This window comes from Stegostoma tigrinum, chromosome 1 (genome assembly GCF_030684315.1).
Source record: "Stegostoma tigrinum isolate sSteTig4 chromosome 1, sSteTig4.hap1, whole genome shotgun sequence".
NCBI classification, from domain to species: Eukaryota; Metazoa; Chordata; class Chondrichthyes; order Orectolobiformes; family Stegostomatidae; genus Stegostoma; species Stegostoma tigrinum.
In genome coordinates, this window is record NC_081354.1 from 69934830 (window position 1) to 69956595 (window position 21766).

The 21766-nt window shown below is 43.7% G+C and overlaps 1 protein-coding gene across 1 annotated transcript; it reads right to left on the reverse strand.

Moving 5' to 3' along the window:
- Window positions 1–6869: 6869 nt before the first annotated feature.
- Window positions 6870–9466, reverse strand: LOC125456477 (interleukin-8-like). Its single transcript, XM_048539613.2, has 4 exons — window positions 9352–9466; window positions 8965–9097; window positions 8689–8768; window positions 6870–7958 (listed from the first exon to the last, which is right to left on the reverse strand). The coding sequence occupies exons 1-4, from the start codon at window positions 9410–9412 to the stop codon at window positions 7939–7941; spliced, it is 294 nt and encodes a 97-aa protein (XP_048395570.1). The 5' UTR covers window positions 9413–9466; the 3' UTR covers window positions 6870–7938.
- Between the last annotated feature and the right edge of the window lie 12300 nt (window positions 9467–21766).

The following is a 21766-nucleotide window of genomic DNA, read 5'->3' on the forward strand; positions in this document are numbered from 1 at the left end:
ATTGATCATTAACATTTTTTAACTGAACTGAGGGATATTTTATTTCCAAAACAACAAATCTTAGCACCTGAGATAAAGGGAGCTGCAGATGCTGGAGAATTCAAGATAACAAGGTGTGGAGCTGGATGAACACAGCAGGCCAAGCAGCATCTTAGGAGCACAAAAGCTGATGTTTCGGGCCTAGATCCTTCATCAGAAAAGAGGGATGGGGCGAGGGTTCTGAAATAAATGGGGGGGGAAGGTGGATCGAAGGTGGATACAGGAGAAGATAGGTGGAGAGGAGACAGATAGCACCTGTCTGATACTTAAGTCTATAGATAGAAATAATATTGCTTGTAAAATAATTCATTTTAAAATGTTGCTTAGATGATATAGATGGGCATAAATTCTACAAGTAAATAGACGAGATTTTGGTCACGAGGTAGCACTGTTTTGTGTAACTCATACACGATTGTTAAACTCAACTAACCATCAATCACACTCATTTCTGCAGACGTTTCTCTTCCATTCACAAGTTGCCCCAGGCCGAGCGTATCCTTTGGACGGATTTCTCCAGAAACTAACCCAGATGGAAGGAATAGTTTGATCACATCATCCCATGTGAGAGAAGCCATCAATTTAGAGATTTTTAATGCTCAGTGTCGGAATCTTCATAGCTCCCTGTTGAAATAGAACACAGTCGATGAACCGAAGGTGTTCACATTTACAAACTATCTTTCTGCACCATTTTGCCAAGAAAGCCAAATCAATTCCTGAATTCTAGGTTGAGCTGAAATGTTGTCATTCAGTTTTTTTGACATTCTAACATGATTACCAAATCTCCCAATGCATTGTTGATTATCTATGACATAAAACATTATCATTCAAATGTAAGCAAATCCTGCAATGCTGCAATTCTGAAACAAACACAGAGAATGCGGGAGAAATCTGTCCCTCTATATCCTTCATAATCTGTTTATGGACACCAGGAGAAGGCATTGCCAGGTGTATTTGGCAATTCAAAGGATGTTAATATTGTTTTTGAGGCATAACCTCTTCTGTGTATTGTCAAGGAAGACATGGTGTGGTTATCAGAATTGACAGCTAGAATGTTCGTTGTTAATCTCACAGCCAAATACATGGATAAGTTGTTAAACTCCAGGAGCACTTGGGGGTGGGGGTGTGTGTGTGGGGGGCGGCGGGGAAAAGTGCTGGTGGTGGGGGGGGCAAGTCAAACCATCAGAATTTCTTAGGAACTAAGTGACAGTCAAAGTTCTTTGTATCCCTGGTCTACCACCCACATTGCTGCGATCTCTTCTGACTGTATGCAAAAGCCCTTTCACCTCATGCACCACTACCGCATGGGGACACAACCAATCATTGACATAGCTACATGGAGTGTAAAATCATGCAATGTCCCAGATTATACGGGTTCACCAACTCCGGCTGTTATTCGAATGAGCTCTGACTCTGGAATATTACCAAGCACTGTACAAACCCATGTTTGGTGGGGGGGGAGCAGTCAGCACAGTCATAGCCCCAACACTATGTTGCAAACATGAACTGAAACTTGAGTCGGCCGCAGGCCCTCCGGAAACTTGTTCTTCATCACAGATTAGTATTTTTCAGTTGCCGTGTTCCGCATTGGCACTGATCCCTGGGATAGTATGATAAAGTAAGCGCACATTTGAGCTGATCGTGAAATGCATTCTGGGAAGGGTTACTTCACAGTCAGTGTCATGGTGAAGCATTCTGGGAAGAGTGTTATGAGCTGGATGGTATGGTTCGGTAGAGTAAATGTTGTTCCTATGTCAACAGACATTTCCTGTGAGGTTTCATGTAAATTAATACCACAGGAAACAAGTATTTGAATATTGCAGGCTGGATCCTGGATCAAAGTTCCAGAACAGTTGAAAGAGATCTAGATCAGGAATTCATTCCAGGTTTTACAGCACACTGAGGGTGTATCAACATGCTTGAGGAAAAGTCAGAACAAGTCGCCAAGGAAGACGTTAAGAAAGCAGTGAACTGGCCTCAGGCAAACGCTGACAAGAAGAGGAGAAAGGTAGAAACATAGAATAGAATAGAAAACCTGCAGTGTAGAGAGGGGCCATTCAGCCCATAATGCCTGCACTGACCCCCTGAAAATAAATCACACAGACCCCATCCTATCACCCTGTGTTAACCATGGATGCACATCCCTGGGCAAAACAGCACAATTTAGCATAACCAATCCACCCAACCTGCACACCTTTGAACTGTGGGAGGAAACTGGAGCACCTGGAGGAAATCCATGCAGACACAGGTAGAACGTGCAAACTCCTCGGGCTGTCACCCGAGGCTGGAATTGAACCCAGGTCCCTGGCACTGTGAGATAGCAGTGCTAACCACTGAGTCACCGTGCCATCCAAAAGTTACACCAGCTACATCGACAAACTAATGGAGTAGGTTCACCCTGACACTGGGATCTCCACCAAGGCCACAAACTACATGATCTCATTTGTTCAAGATATTTTACAGGGTATCATGAGAAGGCTTCTTGCTTGGCACATTACAACCCCTGCAGCAGCTTCAGCTCCTGAGTGATCCAAACTGCCATTTGCCTGCAGCTGCCAGGGGAACTGGCAAAGTACAGAGAGGGCAAAGCCAGAGACCAAGTCTACCAGCTCCACTTGAACATTATATTGTACTGAAACAAAAACACACGCACAGCTAGATATTGCATGAACTGATGTGTTGCAACCTTAGGGAATAAGTTGAGCATCAAAGTGTAGCACTTCACCTGCCCCTGCACCTCCCCTCTCACCTCCGTTCAAGGCCCAAGACAAACCTTTCCACATTAGACAGGGGTTCACCTCCATATCTATCAATGTGGCCTATTGCATCCGCTGCTCCCGATGTGGCCTCTTCTACATCAGTGATACCAAATGGATGCTCAGAGGCTGCTTTGTAGAACATCTGTGCTCTGTTTGCAAATGACAACACCTTCCAGTTGCGAACCATTTTAACTGCCTCTCCCACTCCCTGGGTGACATGTCCATCCTGGGCCTCCTCCAGTGTCACAATGACACCATCTGCAAACTGGAGGAGAAGCACCGCATATTCAACCTTGGGAGCCCACAGGCCAATGGCCTAAATGTTTCAAAATCTCTGCACCCCCGACCTCAGCACCTGTTCAACCCTTCCTCTCAAACCCTCCTCCTGGACCTGAGACAACCTGCCCAACTTCTCTCCCACCTATTCGCTCCTCCCACCTCACTGGCCAAACCCCACCACTCCCTACCTGCAATCACCTATCACCATCCCACCTACCTTCCCCAGCCCCACCCCTCCTCTTGCTATTTATTTCTGAACTCGCTTCACCCTCCTGATTTCTGAAGAAGGGTCCTAACCCAAAATGTTAACTTTCCTGCTCCTCTGATACTGCCTGGCCTGCTGTGTTCCTCCAGCTCCACATTGTGTTGCTTCTGTTTTTGTTCTCAATTTACAGCATCTTCAGCCCTTTTAGTTTTTATTTGCTAATTTACACTTCTCGGTTTCAGAATTCAAATGGATTTAATTTTTGTAGTGGATTAGAACGTTCTGTAAAGTAAAAGGCACATTGTACATTGTACACTGAACATTAGTGTGCAGTTTTTCAAAAGATAATTCTCAGGTGAACTTCAATTTTGAACAGGTTTGGAAGAAGACACTCTCTCAATTGTGATGCTACACTTTCAAAGTATTGTTGCTTGATGACTTGCATTGTGTTTGTGATCTGTCTCTCTTTCCGATGACAACTGGTGGCTGTCTGCAAAGAGCTCTTAGCTGATTTTAGAAAGTAGATAAAAAATGTGTTTGCCTCACCATGTAGTTCCAATAAGACTATTTGTGCTGTTGCCATTTGGGGGACCTTCTTGCTTTGTGATCATAATCACCATGACTCCATTATTGATCTCGCTGGCAGCAACTCTGGCTCAGTTTCCAGGCTTCAATCGAGTAAATTGCATTTGATTAGCAACATGGTCCACACCACAGCTCACCAGCTGAATTTATGATACATGTCTCTTTGCATGGCTGTCCAAAGTCCAAATCTACCCATAGTCTCATGGTATAGGTCTGCTCAACTCTGCCCAGCTTGATTAATTGTTAATTGTTTTTTTATTTATAGATTCCCTACAGTTTTGAAACAGGTCATGAAGCCTAACAAGTCAACACCGACCCTCTGAAGAGCGTCCCACCCAGGGTCATTCCCTGCCCTATTCCTGTAATCCTGAATTTCCCATTGCTAACACAGGTAACGTGCACATCCATGAATACTATGGTCAATTTAGCATGGCCAATCCACCTATTCTGCACACCTTTGGACTGTGGGAGGAAACCGGAGCACCCAATGGAAACCCATGCAGACATAGTGACAATGTGCCAACTCTACACAGACAGTCATCCGAGGGTCCAATCAAAACTGGGTCCCTGGCACTGTGTGGCTGCAGTGCTAACCACTGAGCTGCCATGCTGCCCCACTGAGATACTAAATCTTTCATTTTGTTTTATATACTTCTGCAGTATTTGAAAAGTCCTGAAGGTGAATAACTATTGTTTCACACATCCAGAAATGTAATTGCTCCACTGTATTTACAATTGACCCCAAGCTTTTAAATGAGCAATGACCATGTGCAGTTTGTAAACATTAAGTTATTCAGGAATTTGAGTGTGAAACAATTAACATCTGAAAAAAAGTAGAAACAATTTCAAAATGTTAAAAATGTACAAATACATCCTGTTTGTTATGAACACGCGTACACAATCATCCACAACGTATTCATTATGGAGTCCGCAAGGCTGAACTTGGCCACGTAAAATGCAAATTAAACTAAAGAATATCAGCAAGGATTCACTGATTAATCCACTGATGCCATTTTTCAACTGAAGTTGCTAGTTTGAGGTTTCCCCAGCATTTTCTATTCTGTTTTTAGATCTCCATAATCTGCAATACGTTTCTTTCATAACAGATAAGTGGAGAGGTCAGGAGATTGACACTAAGTCAGATACTCTCCACCTATCTTCTTTTCTCTCCATCTTCGTTCCCGTCCCCCTCTCTCCCTATTTATTCCAGAACCCTCTCCAATGAAGGGTCTAGGCCCGAAATGTCAGCTTTTGTGCTCCTGAGATGCTGCTTGGCTTGCTGTGTTCATCCAGCTCCACACTTTGTTATCTTGGATTCTCCGGCCTCTGCAGTTCCCATTATTTCTGCTTATTTGGAGAGCTGTGCTGAATGGCTTCTTTCTGCATTGTAACAATTTTGTGCTGTTGCAGTTCGGTGATCGTGATATCATTTTAATTGGGGAGAAAATTAATATTCTGCTATTGCAAATCAAAGATCATTAATCAGCTAGTAACGTCTTTCCCCACAGATATGACGCTGTGACCCAGGTCTAATCAGACTGTTCACTCTTGAAAGTTAGTGTTGTGATGGAGGAAATAGTAGAGAAGAGATGCTATGAATGTGAGTGAGAAGCAAGACTAAATTCATGGAATCTATGGCATTGATGAATGTGTGGTCGGGAGGCAGGGCAATCTGGAGCATTCTCCATGTCCTTGTCACAAGGTGCAATCCTCAGTTAAAGATGATCAAGCTGTTTCCTATGTCTCCATTGGTCATTGCTTTGATTCCTGCAGTGATCTGACTGTTGCTTGGCTCAGGCAGACTTGCTGTTATCATAAAATCACATCCAATGCAGAATGCACCCCTGAACAGTTATGTTGAGATCACTCACAATGGAATGAACATGCGCTCAACTTTCCCACCACAAACTCTGCTAAAGTTACACTTTAACACCCTGTGAGATTCAGTTTGCAGCAGTGCCCGTCTGGTGCAGTCAGTCAGTGACTACCCATCGAAATTTGACTGAATTGCAATCTCAAATCTATACAAAGTGCAAATATAGTGCCTGTTTTCACACTTTTCAAGGGACGTCCTGAACAGGGTGTTATTTTTGTCAGACCACAAAACATTTCTACTCAAGAAATGCATACTTGTTTACTTGAAGATTGTGAAATGCTGACAAGGCATTCTTCATGAAATCTGGTTTATTTTAGTCATTTAAATACACTTAAGGATAACAATACAAAACCCTCAGACAATTCACAAACATATAATTCAGATATATATAATAGCAATTTCTCTGCATGACACTCACATTCATAACACAACTTTCCCTTCTGAAACCTGCAGTCAACATAATTCCAGGCTGACAGCCTCTCAGTACAAAAAGGTCCCTTCACAGCAATGAAGTAATGAAATATCATTACTTGCTGTTAACATTACATGATAAGCAGCAATATCTCCCAAAATACTAGCATTTGACATGCACATCATTTCTACAGAGACTTTCTTTCCACAGACTTCAGCTTTGGATAGATCCTGAGGTATAAATCAACAAAGTCCCAAGGTTTACTTGAAATGTTCTGCAATTGATAAACACCGCAGTAAAATTGTGGCAATGTTAATGTCAATCAATTGATCTTGAATTTTGACATGAAAGGTTTCATTGAAACTGGAAATAACGTGTGTTTAGTCAACAATTCAAAGTCTTTAGCTATAATTTGCTACATACAAGGGCTACGGGGAGAGTGCAGGGAAGTGGAGTTGAAACATCCATCAGCCATGATTTAAATGGCGGAGTGGACTTGATGGGCCGAATGGCCTTACTTCCACTCCTATGTAGGATATGCAGACTTTCAGCAGCAAAAGAACCATTGGCTTAAATTTGAATTACAACTTAGCTCAAAGCAATGCCACATGACAGAGATAACACAGTATGGAGCTGGAAGGACACAGCAGGCCAGGCAGTAGCAGAGAAGTTGACGTTTCAGGTCAGGTCTTTCTGAAGAAGTGTTCTGACCCAAAATGTCAGCTTTCTGCTCCTCCAATGCTGCCTGGCCTGCTGTGTTCTTCTAGCTCAACACCTTGTTATCTCTGACTGCAGCACTGCAATTTTTGCTATCTGTATTGTCACACAACTGTATTTCTATATTACCATTCTAGACACTATGGCCATATTCTCCTACATTGTTCCAATACAGGTCAGTATTCGCTCAAGAAATATTACCTCAATTTTTGACAGGCCACTTTACACTCTCCAGAATCAATATTATTGTAAACAGTTTCCAATCACAATCCCTGTCCCTCCACCATCTGGTTGGACTGTAGCGATTTGTTCTCTATTCTGCATTTTGCCATTTGCACCTCTTCAAAACACAGTTTTTGCCCCTTTACTTGCCTAGTTGTTGTCTACTTCGCCTTGCACTATCATCCATTTTGCCGTCAGATCTTTCCGATCATTAGATGCACAAGGACTGCAACAGTTCTACAAAGTAGCTTACCAGCACATGCCTAAAGGAACGGGGATAAGTGCTGGCTTTGGCAGTGATTCACAAATAATTTATTAACAGTCAATAAATCATTGAAAAAATTTTACCAATTATCTTAATAACAAAAGCATTTTGAAACCAACAGATCTGCTTTAGCTGGATTCATCCCCAAGTTCACAAATCTGTTATTATTTCCTCATCTACCGGAATCTTTTGATGATTGGAATTATTTTCCAATACTTATGCAGAAAGTTAACAAATTGCTTTCAGTTGTGTAGTATCTGGTAACAGTACCAGGCCATATTCATAACAACTATACATATTACATCCCATGCAATATTACATGAAAAGAAAACCTCCAGCATGGCACGAATGTTCACAAAAGCAACCTGATTTCTTAGGCTCTGTGTAAACAGCTACAGCGTAAGAGGGTTAAACACTGAAATTGGTTTCAGAGAATCAGTGCAGGGGAACTGCTGAAACAACATATCCAATGGTGATATCAGAAACTGAATGCCCTACAGGGAGCTTCCTTCATTTCTGTGTTCACTGTACAGCAAATTCCCTGGGCAGGCAATCAAGTGAATCTCATTGCAGCTTCAATTCTTAGTTATGTGGTCTGGAACCTGAAATAAAATTAAATAAAGTGTTATTTTTCCCACAGCTGCAGATATTTACTTTGATAGTGAAGACAGTGTTTTCACCAAACATAATTACAAGTCATTATCAACTGAGCTGTTAAACAACTTTGCAAACAGTTGTGATTTTGTTAACATTTCATTAATTTTATAGTATGATATTAATACATACAGTATCCAAGGAATTTGTGGCCAAACATACATATTGTCAAATATCATGTTATACATTAAGATAGAATAGTAACCAAAAGGTTTAAGAATTCTGCACTTGAGCCATTTACGATGCAGAGCAAATAAAGTCCCTGTTTTGATCACTGGGATGCATTGGATTGGCCGACATCAGCTGGCTACTGAAGGTATGACAGCCACGAGTGCTGGAGCATGGAATCAGTCACCTAGCATTCCTGCACCAGGTTACTGACCAATGACATCCCCAGTTCATCCCGGATTTACTACAAATGGGTGAGGGTGAGAACAGTGTAGATCTCAGTTCTAATACCACTGTGGTTGAATGGCTTGTTAGCATTCAATGTCACAGCTCACACATAAATGCCAGATTTGGCAACAGAATTGCAGAATGCATCAAGGGTCTGCACGAATGGGCAGCAGGCTGGTGTTAAAAGCCTTGGCCACGGGCGCTGAGGGCATACAATGAGAACAGCACTTCACTCAAACACATTTATTCACAGATAACGTATGTATGTTTACAAACTCCAACCTTTCTTGGATCTAATGATGATCTTCACCCACTTGGCATCAGGGCTCACACAAAATTTCTGCCCATTTTTCTTGGTGATGCTGTGGAAAGAAGATAAATCGTCAAAATCAAGTTCACAGAAATTGTATCTCCCCTACGCACGGTGAGAATCAGCCACACACACAATCCTGAAAATCTGCTCCGTACAGAAATCGCGATTGATCAAATAGGTTTACAAAAACATTCCAGCGTCAAAATGGAAAAGGAGTAAGGTGATGTTCTGGCATATTTACTCACATTATCTCTTGTCTCTCACAATGTGATCCTTTGGGAATGTATTGCAAATTCATTATGGCTCTCGGAGCGATAAAGTTGGAGCTGGGGTTCTCAGGGCACTGACACCGTCCTTGAGTACCTGGGATTGGAATGCCTGTGAATGAAATTAATTGAACTTAAATTCGGAGTTGATTGTCATTGGCAGAATCTCGACATTTTATTGAAGCATTGAATTCAGTATTAAACAAGCATCACATTGTCAATAGCACGTACCAGTATCTGTAAATTCTTTAAAGAACCAACAAGCACACCGACATGTACCCCTGCTCAATAAATCAGCAGAAAGACTCCTTTCGATTCTGTATTGCAAGAAAAAAACTAAAGCACAAAATAGAATTACCAACTTACCCTGTGCAGCAAGAGCACACAGGAGCAGGATGGCAGTCATTACAGCTGTTGTTCTGGTCATCTTTGACTTTGTTGCTGAAGAGATTTCTGCTGCAGGATCTATTGACTACTTTCACTGCCGCTCTCTCTGTTGAATGAAGGCAAGTCCAAAAAGCTCCCATTTATGGAGATCCTTCACTTTCGTTTTGCGTCATCTCGACCAGTGAAAGCTGTTAAAATTCTGTGGAAGGGAACTTCCCTGCTCCTGAGTCAATTTCGTTTCGTTTTGCAGTTTAATAAAATTCACCGTGTTAGGTACTTCGCAGGGCAACAGGTGGGTCAGGTGACCTGAATTAATTACATCTAAATTTAAACAAGTCCATTGCAGCTTACACAAATTGTCACCTTTGCCAAAATATAAAATAAAGGTGTGGGCAGGGACAATGTCAAATTTGCCTTCGGATTAGTTTAATTGTAAAGAATGATATAGCCGCCAGATCTACTACTGAGTGATAAACATATTTGTCAGTTTTTCAAGCACACTCAAGTTGAATTAGTTTCCCAGTCGTACAGGGTTTTTGTAAATTATCAAGTCAAGTCCGTTTGTAGCGGTCATAATACCCTCCTTTCATCATGAGTTAGCTTTCAATGACAATAAACAATTGCAAAAATCATATTGCACCAGGTTTATGTTTTTTTTCCCAAAGCAATTAACATCAGACGATCTGCAGAATAATCTAGTTGTAGATCTCACACCTCAGTCAATGGGGACCTCTTCGTCAGTCTAACAGCAAGCACAGACAAATCAATGGACCTGCATTTTGAAATTTATAGGGAATATTTCTGTCTTTCATTGGTTTTACTTTCTGATGTGATTTTTGGATCTGAATGGTCAGGTTTGGAATGAGGTGAAACGGTGTAATGTCATTTTGGATGAACACAGCAGGCCAAGCAGCATCTCAGGAGCACAAAAGCTGACGTTTCGGGCCTAGACCCTTCATCAGAGAGGGGGATGGGGGGAGGGAACTGGAAAAAATAGGGAGAGAGGGGGAGGCGGACCGAAGATGGAGAGTAAAGAAGATAGGTGGAGAGGGTGTAGGTGGGGAGGTAGGGAGGGGATAGGTCAGTCCAGGGAAGACGGACAGGTCAAGGAGGTGGGATGAGGTTAGTAGGTAGCTGGGGGTGCGGCTTAGGGTGGGAGGAAGGGATGGGTGAGAGGAAGAACCGGTTAGGGAGGCAGAGACAGGTTGGACTGGTTTTGGGATGCAGTGGGTGGGGGGGAAGAGCTGGGCTGGTTGTGTGGTGCAGTGGGGGGAGGGGATGAACTGGGCTGGTTTAGGGATGCAGTGGGGGAAGGGGAGATTTTGAAACTGGTGAAGTCCACATTGATACCATATGGCTGCAGGGTTCCCAGGCGGAATATGAGTTGCTGTTCCTGCAACCTTCGGGTGGCATCATTGTGGCAGTGCAGGAGGCCCATGATGGACATGTCATCAAGAGAATGGGAGGGGGAGTGGAAATGGTTTGCGACTGGGAGGTGCAGTTGATTGTTGCGAACTGAGCGGAGGTGTTCTGCAAAGCGGTCCCCAAGCCTCCGCTTGGTTTCCCCAATGTAGAGAAAGCCGCACCGGGGACAGTGGATGCAGTATACCACATTGGCAGATGTGCAGGTGAACCTCTGCTTAATGTGGAATGTCATCTTGGGGCCTGGGATGGGGGTGAGGGAGGAGGTGTGGGGACAAGTGTAGCATTTCCTGCGGTTGCAGGGGAAGGTGCCGGGTGTGGTGGGGTTGGAGGGCAGTGTGGAGCGAACAAGGGAGTCACGGAGAGAGTGGTCTCTCCGGAAAGCAGACAGGGGTGGGGATGGAAAAATGTCTTGGGTGGTGGGGTCGGATTGTAAATGGCGGAAGTGTCGGAGGATAATGCGTTGTATCCGGAGGTTGGTAGGGTGGTGTGTGAGAACGAGGGGGATCCTCTTGGGGCGGTTGTGGCGGGGGCGGGGTGTGAGGGATGTGTCGCGGGAAATGCGGGAGACGCGGTCAAGGGCGTTCTCAATCACCGTGGGGGGAAAGTTGCGGTCCTTAAAGAACTTGGACATCTGGGATGTGCGGGAGTGGAATGTCTTATCGTGGGAGCAGATGCGGCGGAGGCGGAGGAATTGGGAATAGGGGATGGAATTTTTGCAGGAGGGTGGGTGGGAGGAGGTGTATTCTAGGTAGCTGTGGGAGTCGGTGGGCTTGAAATGGACATCAGTTACAAGCTGGTTGCCTGAGATGGAGACTGAGAGGTCCAGGAAGGTGGACCTCTCAGTCTCCATCTCAGGCAACCAGCTTGTAACTGATGTCCATTTCAAGCCCACCGACTCCCACAGCTACCTAGAATACACCTCCTCCCACCCACCCTCCTGCAAAAATTCCATCCCCTATTCCCAATTCCTCCGCCTCCGCCGCATCTGCTCCCACGATAAGACATTCCACTCCCGCACATCCCAGATGTCCAAGTTCTTTAAGGACCGCAACTTTCCCCCCACGGTGATTGAGAACGCCCTTGACCGCGTCTCCCGCATTTCCCGCGACACATCCCTCACACCCCGCCCCCGCCACAACCGCCCCAAGAGGATCCCCCTCGTTCTCACACACCACCCTACCAACCTCCGGATACAACGCATTATCCTCCGACACTTCCGCCATTTACAATCCGACCCCACCACCCAAGACATTTTTCCATCCCCACCCCTGTCTGCTTTCCGGAGAGACCACTCTCTCCGTGACTCCCTTGTTCGCTCCACACTGCCCTCCAACCCCACCACACCCGGCACCTTCCCCTGCAACCGCAGGAAATGCTACACTTGTCCCCACACCTCCTCCCTCACCCCCATCCCAGGCCCCAAGATGACATTCCACATTAAGCAGAGGTTCACCTGCACATCTGCCAATGTGGTATACTGCATCCACTGTACCCGGTGCGGCTTTCTCTACATTGGGGAAACCAAGCGGAGGCTTGGGGACCGCTTTGCAGAACACCTCCGCTCAGTTCGCAACAAACAACTGCATCTCCCAGTCGCAAACCATTTCCACTCCCCCTCCCATTCTCTTGATGACATGTCCATCATGGGCCTCCTGCACTGCCACAATGATGCCACCCGAAGGTTGCAGGAACAGCAACTCATATTCCGCCTGGGAACCCTGCAGCCATATGGTATCAATGTGGACTTCACCAGTTTCAAAATCTCCCCTTCCCCCACTGCATCCCTAAACCAGCCCAGTTCATCCCCTCCCCCCACTGCACCACACAACCAGCCCAGCTCTTCCCCCCCACCCACTGCATCCCAAAACCAGTCCAACCTGTCTCTGCCTCCCTAACCGGTTCTTCCTCTCACCCATCCCTTCCTCCCACCCTAAGCCGCACCCCCAGCTACCTACTAACCTCATCCCACCTCCTTGACCTGTCCGTCTTCCCTGGACTGACCTATCCCCTCCCTACCTCCCCACCTACACCCTCTCCACCTATCTTCTTTACTCTCCATCTTCGGTCCGCCTCCCCCTCTCTCCCTATTTATTCCAGTTCCCTCCCCCCATCCCCCTCTCTGATGAAGGGTCTAGGCCCGAAACGTCAGCTTTTGTGCTCCTGAGATGCTGCTTGGCCTGCTGTGTTCATCCAGCCTCACATTTTATTATCTTGGAATCTCCAGCATCTGCAGTTCCCATTATCTCTAATGTCATTTTGGATTTGTTTAGAGATGCCAGTTTTAATTCGATTTTAGATTGAGGATGTTGTAACATTAGCTCTAGAAAAGAAATCTCTTCAAAAGTTTTGTTCCAGAGAAGATATTTAAATAATTCACTGTCAGACATTATGTTGATTGTTATTCGAACTGCATTATTAACTCAACATAAAAATTCATAAATTTTGCAGCAATCACAACAAACTAAAATAGATTATATTTAAGACATTCATCACCGAAATGAATAGTTTCAATTTGACTGCGGAAAATTTCAGTTCCGTGTTTTGCAATTGATCCGGTGGATGAAGTCAGTTTCCACACTTGGCACGGATCCCTGGGATTGCATGCTGAAGCAAGCGTGCGCCCGTTGCTAATTTAGAAATTTCCAGCATCATTGGAAATGCGGTGGATGTTAAAATAATGATTTTCATCTGCAAAACATTTCCATAGTCTACAACACTCCTAAAGGCAAAATGAAACATTCTAATTTACCAAGATGAGGGTAATCAAGGATTGATCAGGGATGAACTTAGCCGTGCAATCACAATACGGGTTAGATCTCGGACTCGACAGTGTAGTCGGGCATAGCGACCTCTACAAAATATAACTGGACTTCTTGGAGTACACAAAGGTTCACCGACAACCAGCTGTTGCTTAAATTAAATCTGATGCGCACATGAACAGTGACAGTGGTGAACTTTTGTTGCTTTAAAAGGAATGAAATCTGCAAAGGCTTCCATCCATCTGTAGTCAGTGTCTCACACTGTTTCGTGGGTTAGCCAGGGGAAGTACAAAACCGAATTGGAAAGCACTGCCGAGGGGGTTTCCCCTACAGCGAGTACCAATGGGAATGTACAATGTGGGCACTGGTTTAGCAGGTAATTCCAGTGTCTGGCAACAGTTTCAGCAGAGAGGCATAAGGCATGTCACAGTTTTACAAGCACCACATATGGGGTTATATTGCAGCTCCAAGTGCAGGCAATGGTAGACTGGGGAGAGTATTGAAGGCAATCCAGAATCAGAAATAATCCCAGGGTCTGGCAGCATTCAGCAATGGCTAATATGAGTGTCATTGCACAGGAGACGGTGAGTGTTAGAGGGTCAGTATGCAATGGGATTGAGCATCAGGAACCTGATAGAAACTGATAGATTATGTGACAGCACGATGCTTCAACTCAAGACCCTGGAAGTGGGGTATTTTGAACATATTGGAACGGTCAGCACTGGGATTGGAAGGTGCTAGGGTGTGACTCGTGTTGCGATCACACTCCATATGTAGCACTTGTAGTCTGTTTGTTTCAAAACAGTTGTGCATTGTAATAACAACATTTCCTTTTGGCTAATTGAAACAAACAAAGTACTGTCACGGTCAACCAGCATAACTCCCAACAAGATTTCTGATGAAGGGTCTAGGCCCGAAACGTCAGCTTTCCTGCTCCTAAAATACTGCTTGGCCTGCTGTGTTCATCGAGCTCTACACTTTGTTAACTACCGACAATGTCAATGCTGTAACTGTGTTGACTCCTCCCACTGAGTTTGGACTGTGGTCAGTAACATTGCAGAGTCAGATTTCATTCAGACAGCATCTGGTGTTGGTGAACCCGTATGAATTCCAGGAAACCTCGTTATTTTAGACTCCATGTAGCTGTGTCAATGATTGGCTTTGTTCCCTGCATTAGTAGATGGAAAGGTTAAAAGGCCCTTGCAGATAGCCAGAGAGATAAGAGTGTTATGAATGGTCAAGCAGGGATACAAATAACTTTGACTGTTACTCAGTGCCTAACAAATTCTGATGGTGTGCCTTGACAGTGTGTTTGATCGTGAGATTAAGAAAGCTGTCAAGTGTAATAACCACCACATTCACAGTACACCAGGCCTCCTTGCTACAGCCACCAGAAGAACATTAAACATTAGAAGTACTTGCTGAACCTGCCAAATATATTTGAGTCACCACTCCTGCTGTCTGTAAACAACACAATATTAATCTCAGAGATAGTAGGAACTGCAGATGCTGGAGAATCTGAGATAACAGGGTGTGAAGCTGGATGAACACAGCAGGCCAAGCCGCATCAAAGGAGCAGAAAGGCTGACGTTTTGGGCCTAGACCCGGCTCTAGGCCCTAAACAACAGCCTTCTTGCTCCTCTGATGATGCTTGGCCTGCTGTGTTCATCCAGCTTCACACCTTGCTATCTCACAATATTACACTCCTTCATTGTTATTTCTGAGTCAGGATGGGGAGTGGGTTGGCATGGAACTTACAGGTTGTTATGCTCCTATGTTTCTGTTGTCCTTATCTTTCTAGATGGAAGGTGTTGTCCAAGGTACATGGGTGAATGTCTGTTGTGCATCTGGTAGATGGTTCATGCTGCTGCCACTGAGCATCAGTGATAGAGAGAATGGATATTTGCGAATGTGCTTTCATCCAAGATGCTTTGTCCTGAAATGTGCCAGTTTCTCAAGTGTTGTTAGAGCTGCAGCCCTAATTCAAGTGGGGAGCAATCTACCACACTCCTGTCTTATGCCTTGTGGCTCTCGGGCAATTTTTACAGAATTCGCTCCGGTGCACTCTGCATCCTGACATGGAATTTACATTAGAAAATGTTGGAGAAACTGAATTCTTCAGTTCCAAAGCAGAGTAATATTGGACTTCAAAGGTTAACTCTGGTTCTCTCAACACAGATGTTGCCAGACCTGCTAACTTTCTCCAGAATGTCCTGATTTTATTTCTGATCTTCAATACCTGCAGTATTTTGCTTTCATCTTGTTGGAAATATACCACCATTCAATGGGTCAATGTCCTGCCACTCCCTCCCTAACAGAAGTCCCTACACCAAATTGACTGCTGCAGTTCAAGAATCCCTTACATTTCCAAAGTTCATTAAAATTGGAAATAAATGTTGACCCAAAAGAAAGCCCACATCCCCTAACTGAATAAAAAAATCTCCTTGGCAATTTTGTCTTTGTGAGGTTTTTGGTGGATGTAGGTTTTCAGAACTTGAGAACAACCAGATATAAGAAGGAGTTAGCTAATGTAAATACAAACAATATGGATCCTTTCTTAAACAATAACTCCATTTTTAGTTCTTCTGTTTACAGTATCATCTCTGTATTCCAGCTTCGAGTGAATATATGTATATATATATATATTTTACCATTTCTAAACTACACTCTCAACCACCATTGGCCCTGATCTTTAACCCAGAATGAACCCTTGGATGATGATTCTTCTTGGTAGCTACAAATTTCCACACTGATTCTTAGTCCTATTGACCAGTCCTTACACTATCCTGAAAGGCTTTGGGCAGGAGGAGGCAGTGAACTGTACCAAAAATGTACATATATTATAATAACTGGACGTGTTACTGAAGTCCACAGAGGTTTTCCTTCCATTCACAATCAACCCAATCCAAACATGTTTCTCTGAGGGCTGATTTCACCAGAATGAGAAGAAAGAGTTGGATTTACACATGATGGCTGCAAGAAGGCAGGACTGATCTGAATGGAGTTCAGTATTAGGATGTTGATAGCTCCTTTTAAATATGGTAACCAATCTAACAAAACGTGTTCCTGTTCACGATCTATCTTCCTGAACCATAATTACCGAAAAAGACAAATCAATTCCTGAAGTTTTCATCAATCTGACTAAGTGCCATTGCTTTTTCAACAAGATACATTATCAAGTCTCCAAAATCACATCCTATGTGGATCTGACATGAGATACTTTCAAAGTATATCCATTTCAATCTGTTTACAGACAGCAGGAAGGATGACTCAAGTATATTTGGCAGTTTCATGTTTGGCATCTTTGATGTTATTCTGGTGGTATAACATCTTTCATGTTGTAGCAAGGAAGCCCTGGTGTACTGTGAATGGGGTGGTTATCACACTTAATAAAATGTGAGGCTGGATGAACACAGCAGGCCAAGCAGCATCTCAGGAGCACAAAAGCTGACGTTTCGGGCCTAGACCCTTCATCAGAGAGGGGGATGGGGGGAGGGAACTGGAATAAATAGGGAGAGAGGGGGAGGCGGACCGAAGATGGAGAGCAAAGAAGATAGGTGGAGAGGGTGTAGGTGGGGAGGTAGGGAGGGGATAGGTCAGTCCAGGGAAGACGGACAGGTCAAGGAGGTGGGATGAGGTTAGTAGGTAGCTGGGGGTGCGGCTGGGGGTGGGAGGAAGGGATGGGTGAGAGGAAGAACCGGTTAGGGAGGCAGAGACAGGTTGGACTGGTTTTGGGATGCAGTGGGTGGGGGGGAAGAGCTGGGCTGGTTGTGTGGTGCAGTGGGGGGAGGGGATGAACTGGGCTGGTTTAGGGATGCAGTGGGGGAAGGGGAGATTTTGAAACTGGTGAAGTCCACATTGATACCATATGGCTGCAGGGTTCCCAGGCGGAATATGAGTTGCTGTTCCTGCAACCTTCGGGTGGCATCATTGTGGCAGTGCAGGAGGCCCATGATGGACATGTCATCAAGAGAATGGGAGGGGGAGTGGAAATGGTTTGCGACTGGGAGGGTGATGCCACCCGAAGGTTGCAGGAACAGCAACTCATATTCCGCCTGGGAACCCTGCAGCCATATGGTATCAATGTGGACTTCACCAGTTTCAAAATCTCCCCTTCCCCCACTGCATCCCTAAACCAGCCCAGTTCATCCCCTCCCCCCACTGCACCACACAACCAGCCCAGCTCTTCCCCCCCACCCACTGCATCCCAAAACCAGTCCAACCTGTCTCTGCCTCCCTAACCGGTTCTTCCTCTCACCCATCCCTTCCTCCCACCCCCAGCCGCACCCCCAGCTACCTACTAACCTCATCCCACCTCCTTGACCTGTCCGTCTTCCCTGGACTGACCTATCCCCTCCCTACCTCCCCACCTACACCCTCTCCACCTATCTTCTTTGCTCTCCATCTTCGGTCCGCCTCCCCCTCTCTCCCTATTTATTCCAGTTCCCTCCCCCCATCCCCCTCTCTGATGAAGGGTCTAGGCCCGAAACGTCAGCTTTTGTGCTCCTGAGATGCTGCTTGGCCTGCTGTGTTCATCCAGCCTCACATTTTATTATCTTGGAATCTCCAGCATCTGCAGTTCCCATTATCTCTGGTTATCACACTTGATAGCTTTCTTAATCTCACAACCAACCACACTGTCAAGACACACCAACAGGATTTGTTAGGAACTGAGCAACAGTAAAAGTTATTTCTATCCCTGCTGGACCACCCACAATGCTGTGATCTCATAGGACTGTATGCAGGGGCCCTTTCAACTTATTCACACACTATTGCATTGGGACAAAAGCAAATACTGAGGCAGCCACATTGAATATAAAATATTCCTAAAATTACGCACCAAGGAACTTTGTACTCAAGATATGCTGTAACTGGCGACTTACACTCATGTGAGTACATGTTTCATTAAACCTAATTCAGTTCAATTCAATTAGGTTCAAGTAAATGGATTTCCTGGAATTCACACGGGTTCACCAACACCAGCTGCTGTCTGAATGAAATCTGACTCTGCAATGCGACTGACCACAGTACAAACTCAGTGGGAGGAGGAGGAGACAGCACAGTTACAGCATCAACACTGTTGGGAGTTATGCTGGTTGACCGTGACAGTACCTTGTTTGTTTCAATTAGCCAAAAGGAAATGTTGTTTATTACAATGCACAACTGTTTGGAAACAAACAGACTACAAGTGCTACATATGGAGTGTGATCGCAACACTCACCACAAGAGTCACACTCTAGCACCTTCCAATCCCAGTGCTGACCAGTTCAAATGTTCAAAACACTGCTCTCCCAGGGCCTTGGGTTGTAGCATCGTGCTGTCACATAATCTATCAGTTTCTATCAGGTTCCTGATGCTCAATCCCATTGCATACTGACCCTCTAACACTCACCGCCTCCTGTGCAATGACACTCATATTAGCCATTGCTGAATGCTGCCAGACCCTGGGATTATTTCTGATTCTGGATTGCCTTCAATACTCTCCCCAGTCTACCATTGCCTGCACTTTGAGCTGCAATGTAACCCCATATGTGGTGCTTGTAAAACTGTGACACACCAGCAAACCACAAATTATCACTACTGTCACTGTTCATATCGTGGCAAGATTTCAAACTGCATCTGTTTGTCATTGAGTTCATGTGAATTCCAGGAAATCTGTTGCTTTGGATAGAGGTCTCTTTGCGTGACTGTGGAGTGCCTAGATCTGCCCCAATGTTCTCATTCATCCGCGTGGGGTCATCCCTGATCACCCTAATATTGTTACATTAGAATGCGGAATGTTTCATTTTTCCACAGTAGTGTTGCAGACTTTGAAGAAGTTTTGCAGATGAGAATCATCATTTTAACATCCACCACATTTACAACTGATGTTTGAACTTTGTAAATAAGCTAATGCTGCATGTCGCATTGCCAAATTTTAGAATGAAGCATTTCTTGTAGTTCATGATTTTCAGGTCAGAAGCATACTTCCTTCTTCATATAATCCCAAAGATCAGTGAGAAGGGTGGAAAATGAAATTGTTGTCTGGCTCAAATGCAAAATGCAGAACTAAAATTTTCCACCGTCAATTTGAAACTATTTACTTCGGGAATGAATATCTAAAATATAACGAATTTTGGTCTTGGATGAGAGCTGCAAATTTTTGAAACATTTTAACTTTGTGTTAATAACAATGAATAATTTAAATATCTGGCCTGGAACAAAAAAAATTGAAGATAATTCTTTTCCAAAGCTAAAATTACTGCGCCTTCAATCTAAAATTCGGTTAATATTGTCATCCCTAAACAAATCCAAAATTTACACTATTTCACCTCTTTCCAATCGTGATCATTCAGGCCTAAGAGTCACATCATAAAATAAACTCAATGAAAATCAGAAACATTGCCTGTAAATTTTAAGATGCAGCACCGTTGATTTGTCTCTGTTTGCTGGCATGATGATGAAGAGCTCCCCAGTGACTGAGGTATGAAATCTAGAACTAGATTAGTCCACAGATCATTTGATGTTCAGCTGTTTTGAAAAATCACTAAAAAGCATAAATTTAATGTGGTTTGATTTTAGCAATTTTTAATTGACTTTGAAGGCTATTGGAAAATAAATGAAAGATATTATGATCACTCAAACAGACCTGAAAAAGATTGATATGTTGCAACAAAAAAATTCAACTTGAGTGAAAATTTGAAAATTTGTCAGAAGTTAATTACTCAGCAGTAGATCTGGAGCCCGTGTCTCTTTTACAATTATACTAATCAGAGGACAAATTTAATGTAAGATAACAAAGTGTGAAGCTGGATGAACACAGCAGGCCAAGCAGCATCTCAGGAGCACAAAAGCTGACGTTTCGGGCCTAGACCCGTGACTACCCATGATACAACTCATTGAGATTTGGCTGACTTGTAATCTTAACTCTTTCTCAGTGCTAAACCCTTCCTGTTTTCGCTCTTTACAGCAGAGCCTCTGAACAGGGAGTTATTTTCGGCTGGACCACTAAATATTTCTACTCGAGATGCACAATTGTTTAGCTGAAGATTCAGAAATGGTGACAAGGCATTCTTCATGAAAACTTGTTTATTTTAGTCATGCAAAAATGCTTAAGGATAAAGGTACAAAAAACTCAAACAATTCATACAAACACAGTTCACATATACAACACAACTTTTTCATAAAATCTTGTGAGATGTGTAGTCAACACAATTCCATGCTGAAAATTTCTCAGTACAAAAAGAGATGAGTTTTATATAAAAATGTCAGTACTTCCTGTTAATATTATGTGAAAAGCAGCAATAAGCATTTCACTTACTTTTTACAGACTTCAGCTTTGGGTATATGCTGAAGTTTGATATTATCAACAAAGTCTCAAGGTTCATTTAAAATGGTAGTGATTGGTAAACTCTACAGTAAAATCATGGCTATTTTAATGTCAACCAATTGATCTTGAATTTTGACATAAAAGGTTTCATTTAAACTGGAACTAATGTATGTTTAGTCAACAATTCAAAGTCTTTTCCTACCGTTTGCCATTAATATGTCATATAGGAAAGTCTCATCAGCCATGATTGAATGGCGGAGCAGCCTTGATGGGCTGAATGGCCTAACTTCTGCTCCTATGTCTTATGGTCTAGGATAAACATACTTTCAACAGCAAAAGAAAAATTAGCTTAAATTTGGACTGTAACTAAGTTTGAGCCAGTGTCACATGACAATACTTCTATATTCCCACCCTAAACACTATGTCCACATTCTCCTGTATTGTTCCAATATAGCTCAGCCCTTCAGGGTCTAGGCCCGAAACATCAGCTTTTGTGCTCCTGAGATGCTGCTTGGCCTGCTGTGTTCATCCAGCTCCACACTTTGTTATCTTGGATTCTCCAGCATCTGCTATTCCCATTATTTCTGACAAGTTTGATGTGTTGACTCTCCGCAAATCTTGTTTTTTGCCAAAGGTAACAATTTTTAAAAACTACAATTTAATCTTTTAAATCTAAGTGAAACTAATTCAGTTTCCCTGACCTACCTGTTGCTTCTGTGAATTACAGAACAGAGCAAATATCATTAAAACTGCAAAATGAGAAAAAGTTGACTCAGGAGTTGGGAAATGCCGTTTTTACAGAATTTAGCCAGCTTTCATTGGTCGAGATTACGTAAAACAAAAGTGAAGGATCACCATAAATAGGAGCTTATTTGACTCGTCTTTAGCAGAACTGCATTCA

Excerpts from the sequence above, each read along its gene's own strand:
- LOC125456477 (XM_048539613.2), bottom strand. The coding sequence starts at position 9,412 with ATGACCAGAACAACAGCTGTAATGACTGCCATCCTGCTCCTGTGTGCT. Across the intron at positions 9,098-9,351 it reads GTGTGCTCTTGCTGCACAGG|GCATTCCAATCCCAGGTACT; the intron begins GTAAGTTGGTAA and ends TTTCATTCACAG. Across the intron at positions 8,769-8,964 it reads TGTGAGAGACAAGAGATAAT|CATCACCAAGAAAAATGGGC; the intron begins GTGAGTAAATAT and ends TTCTTTCCACAG.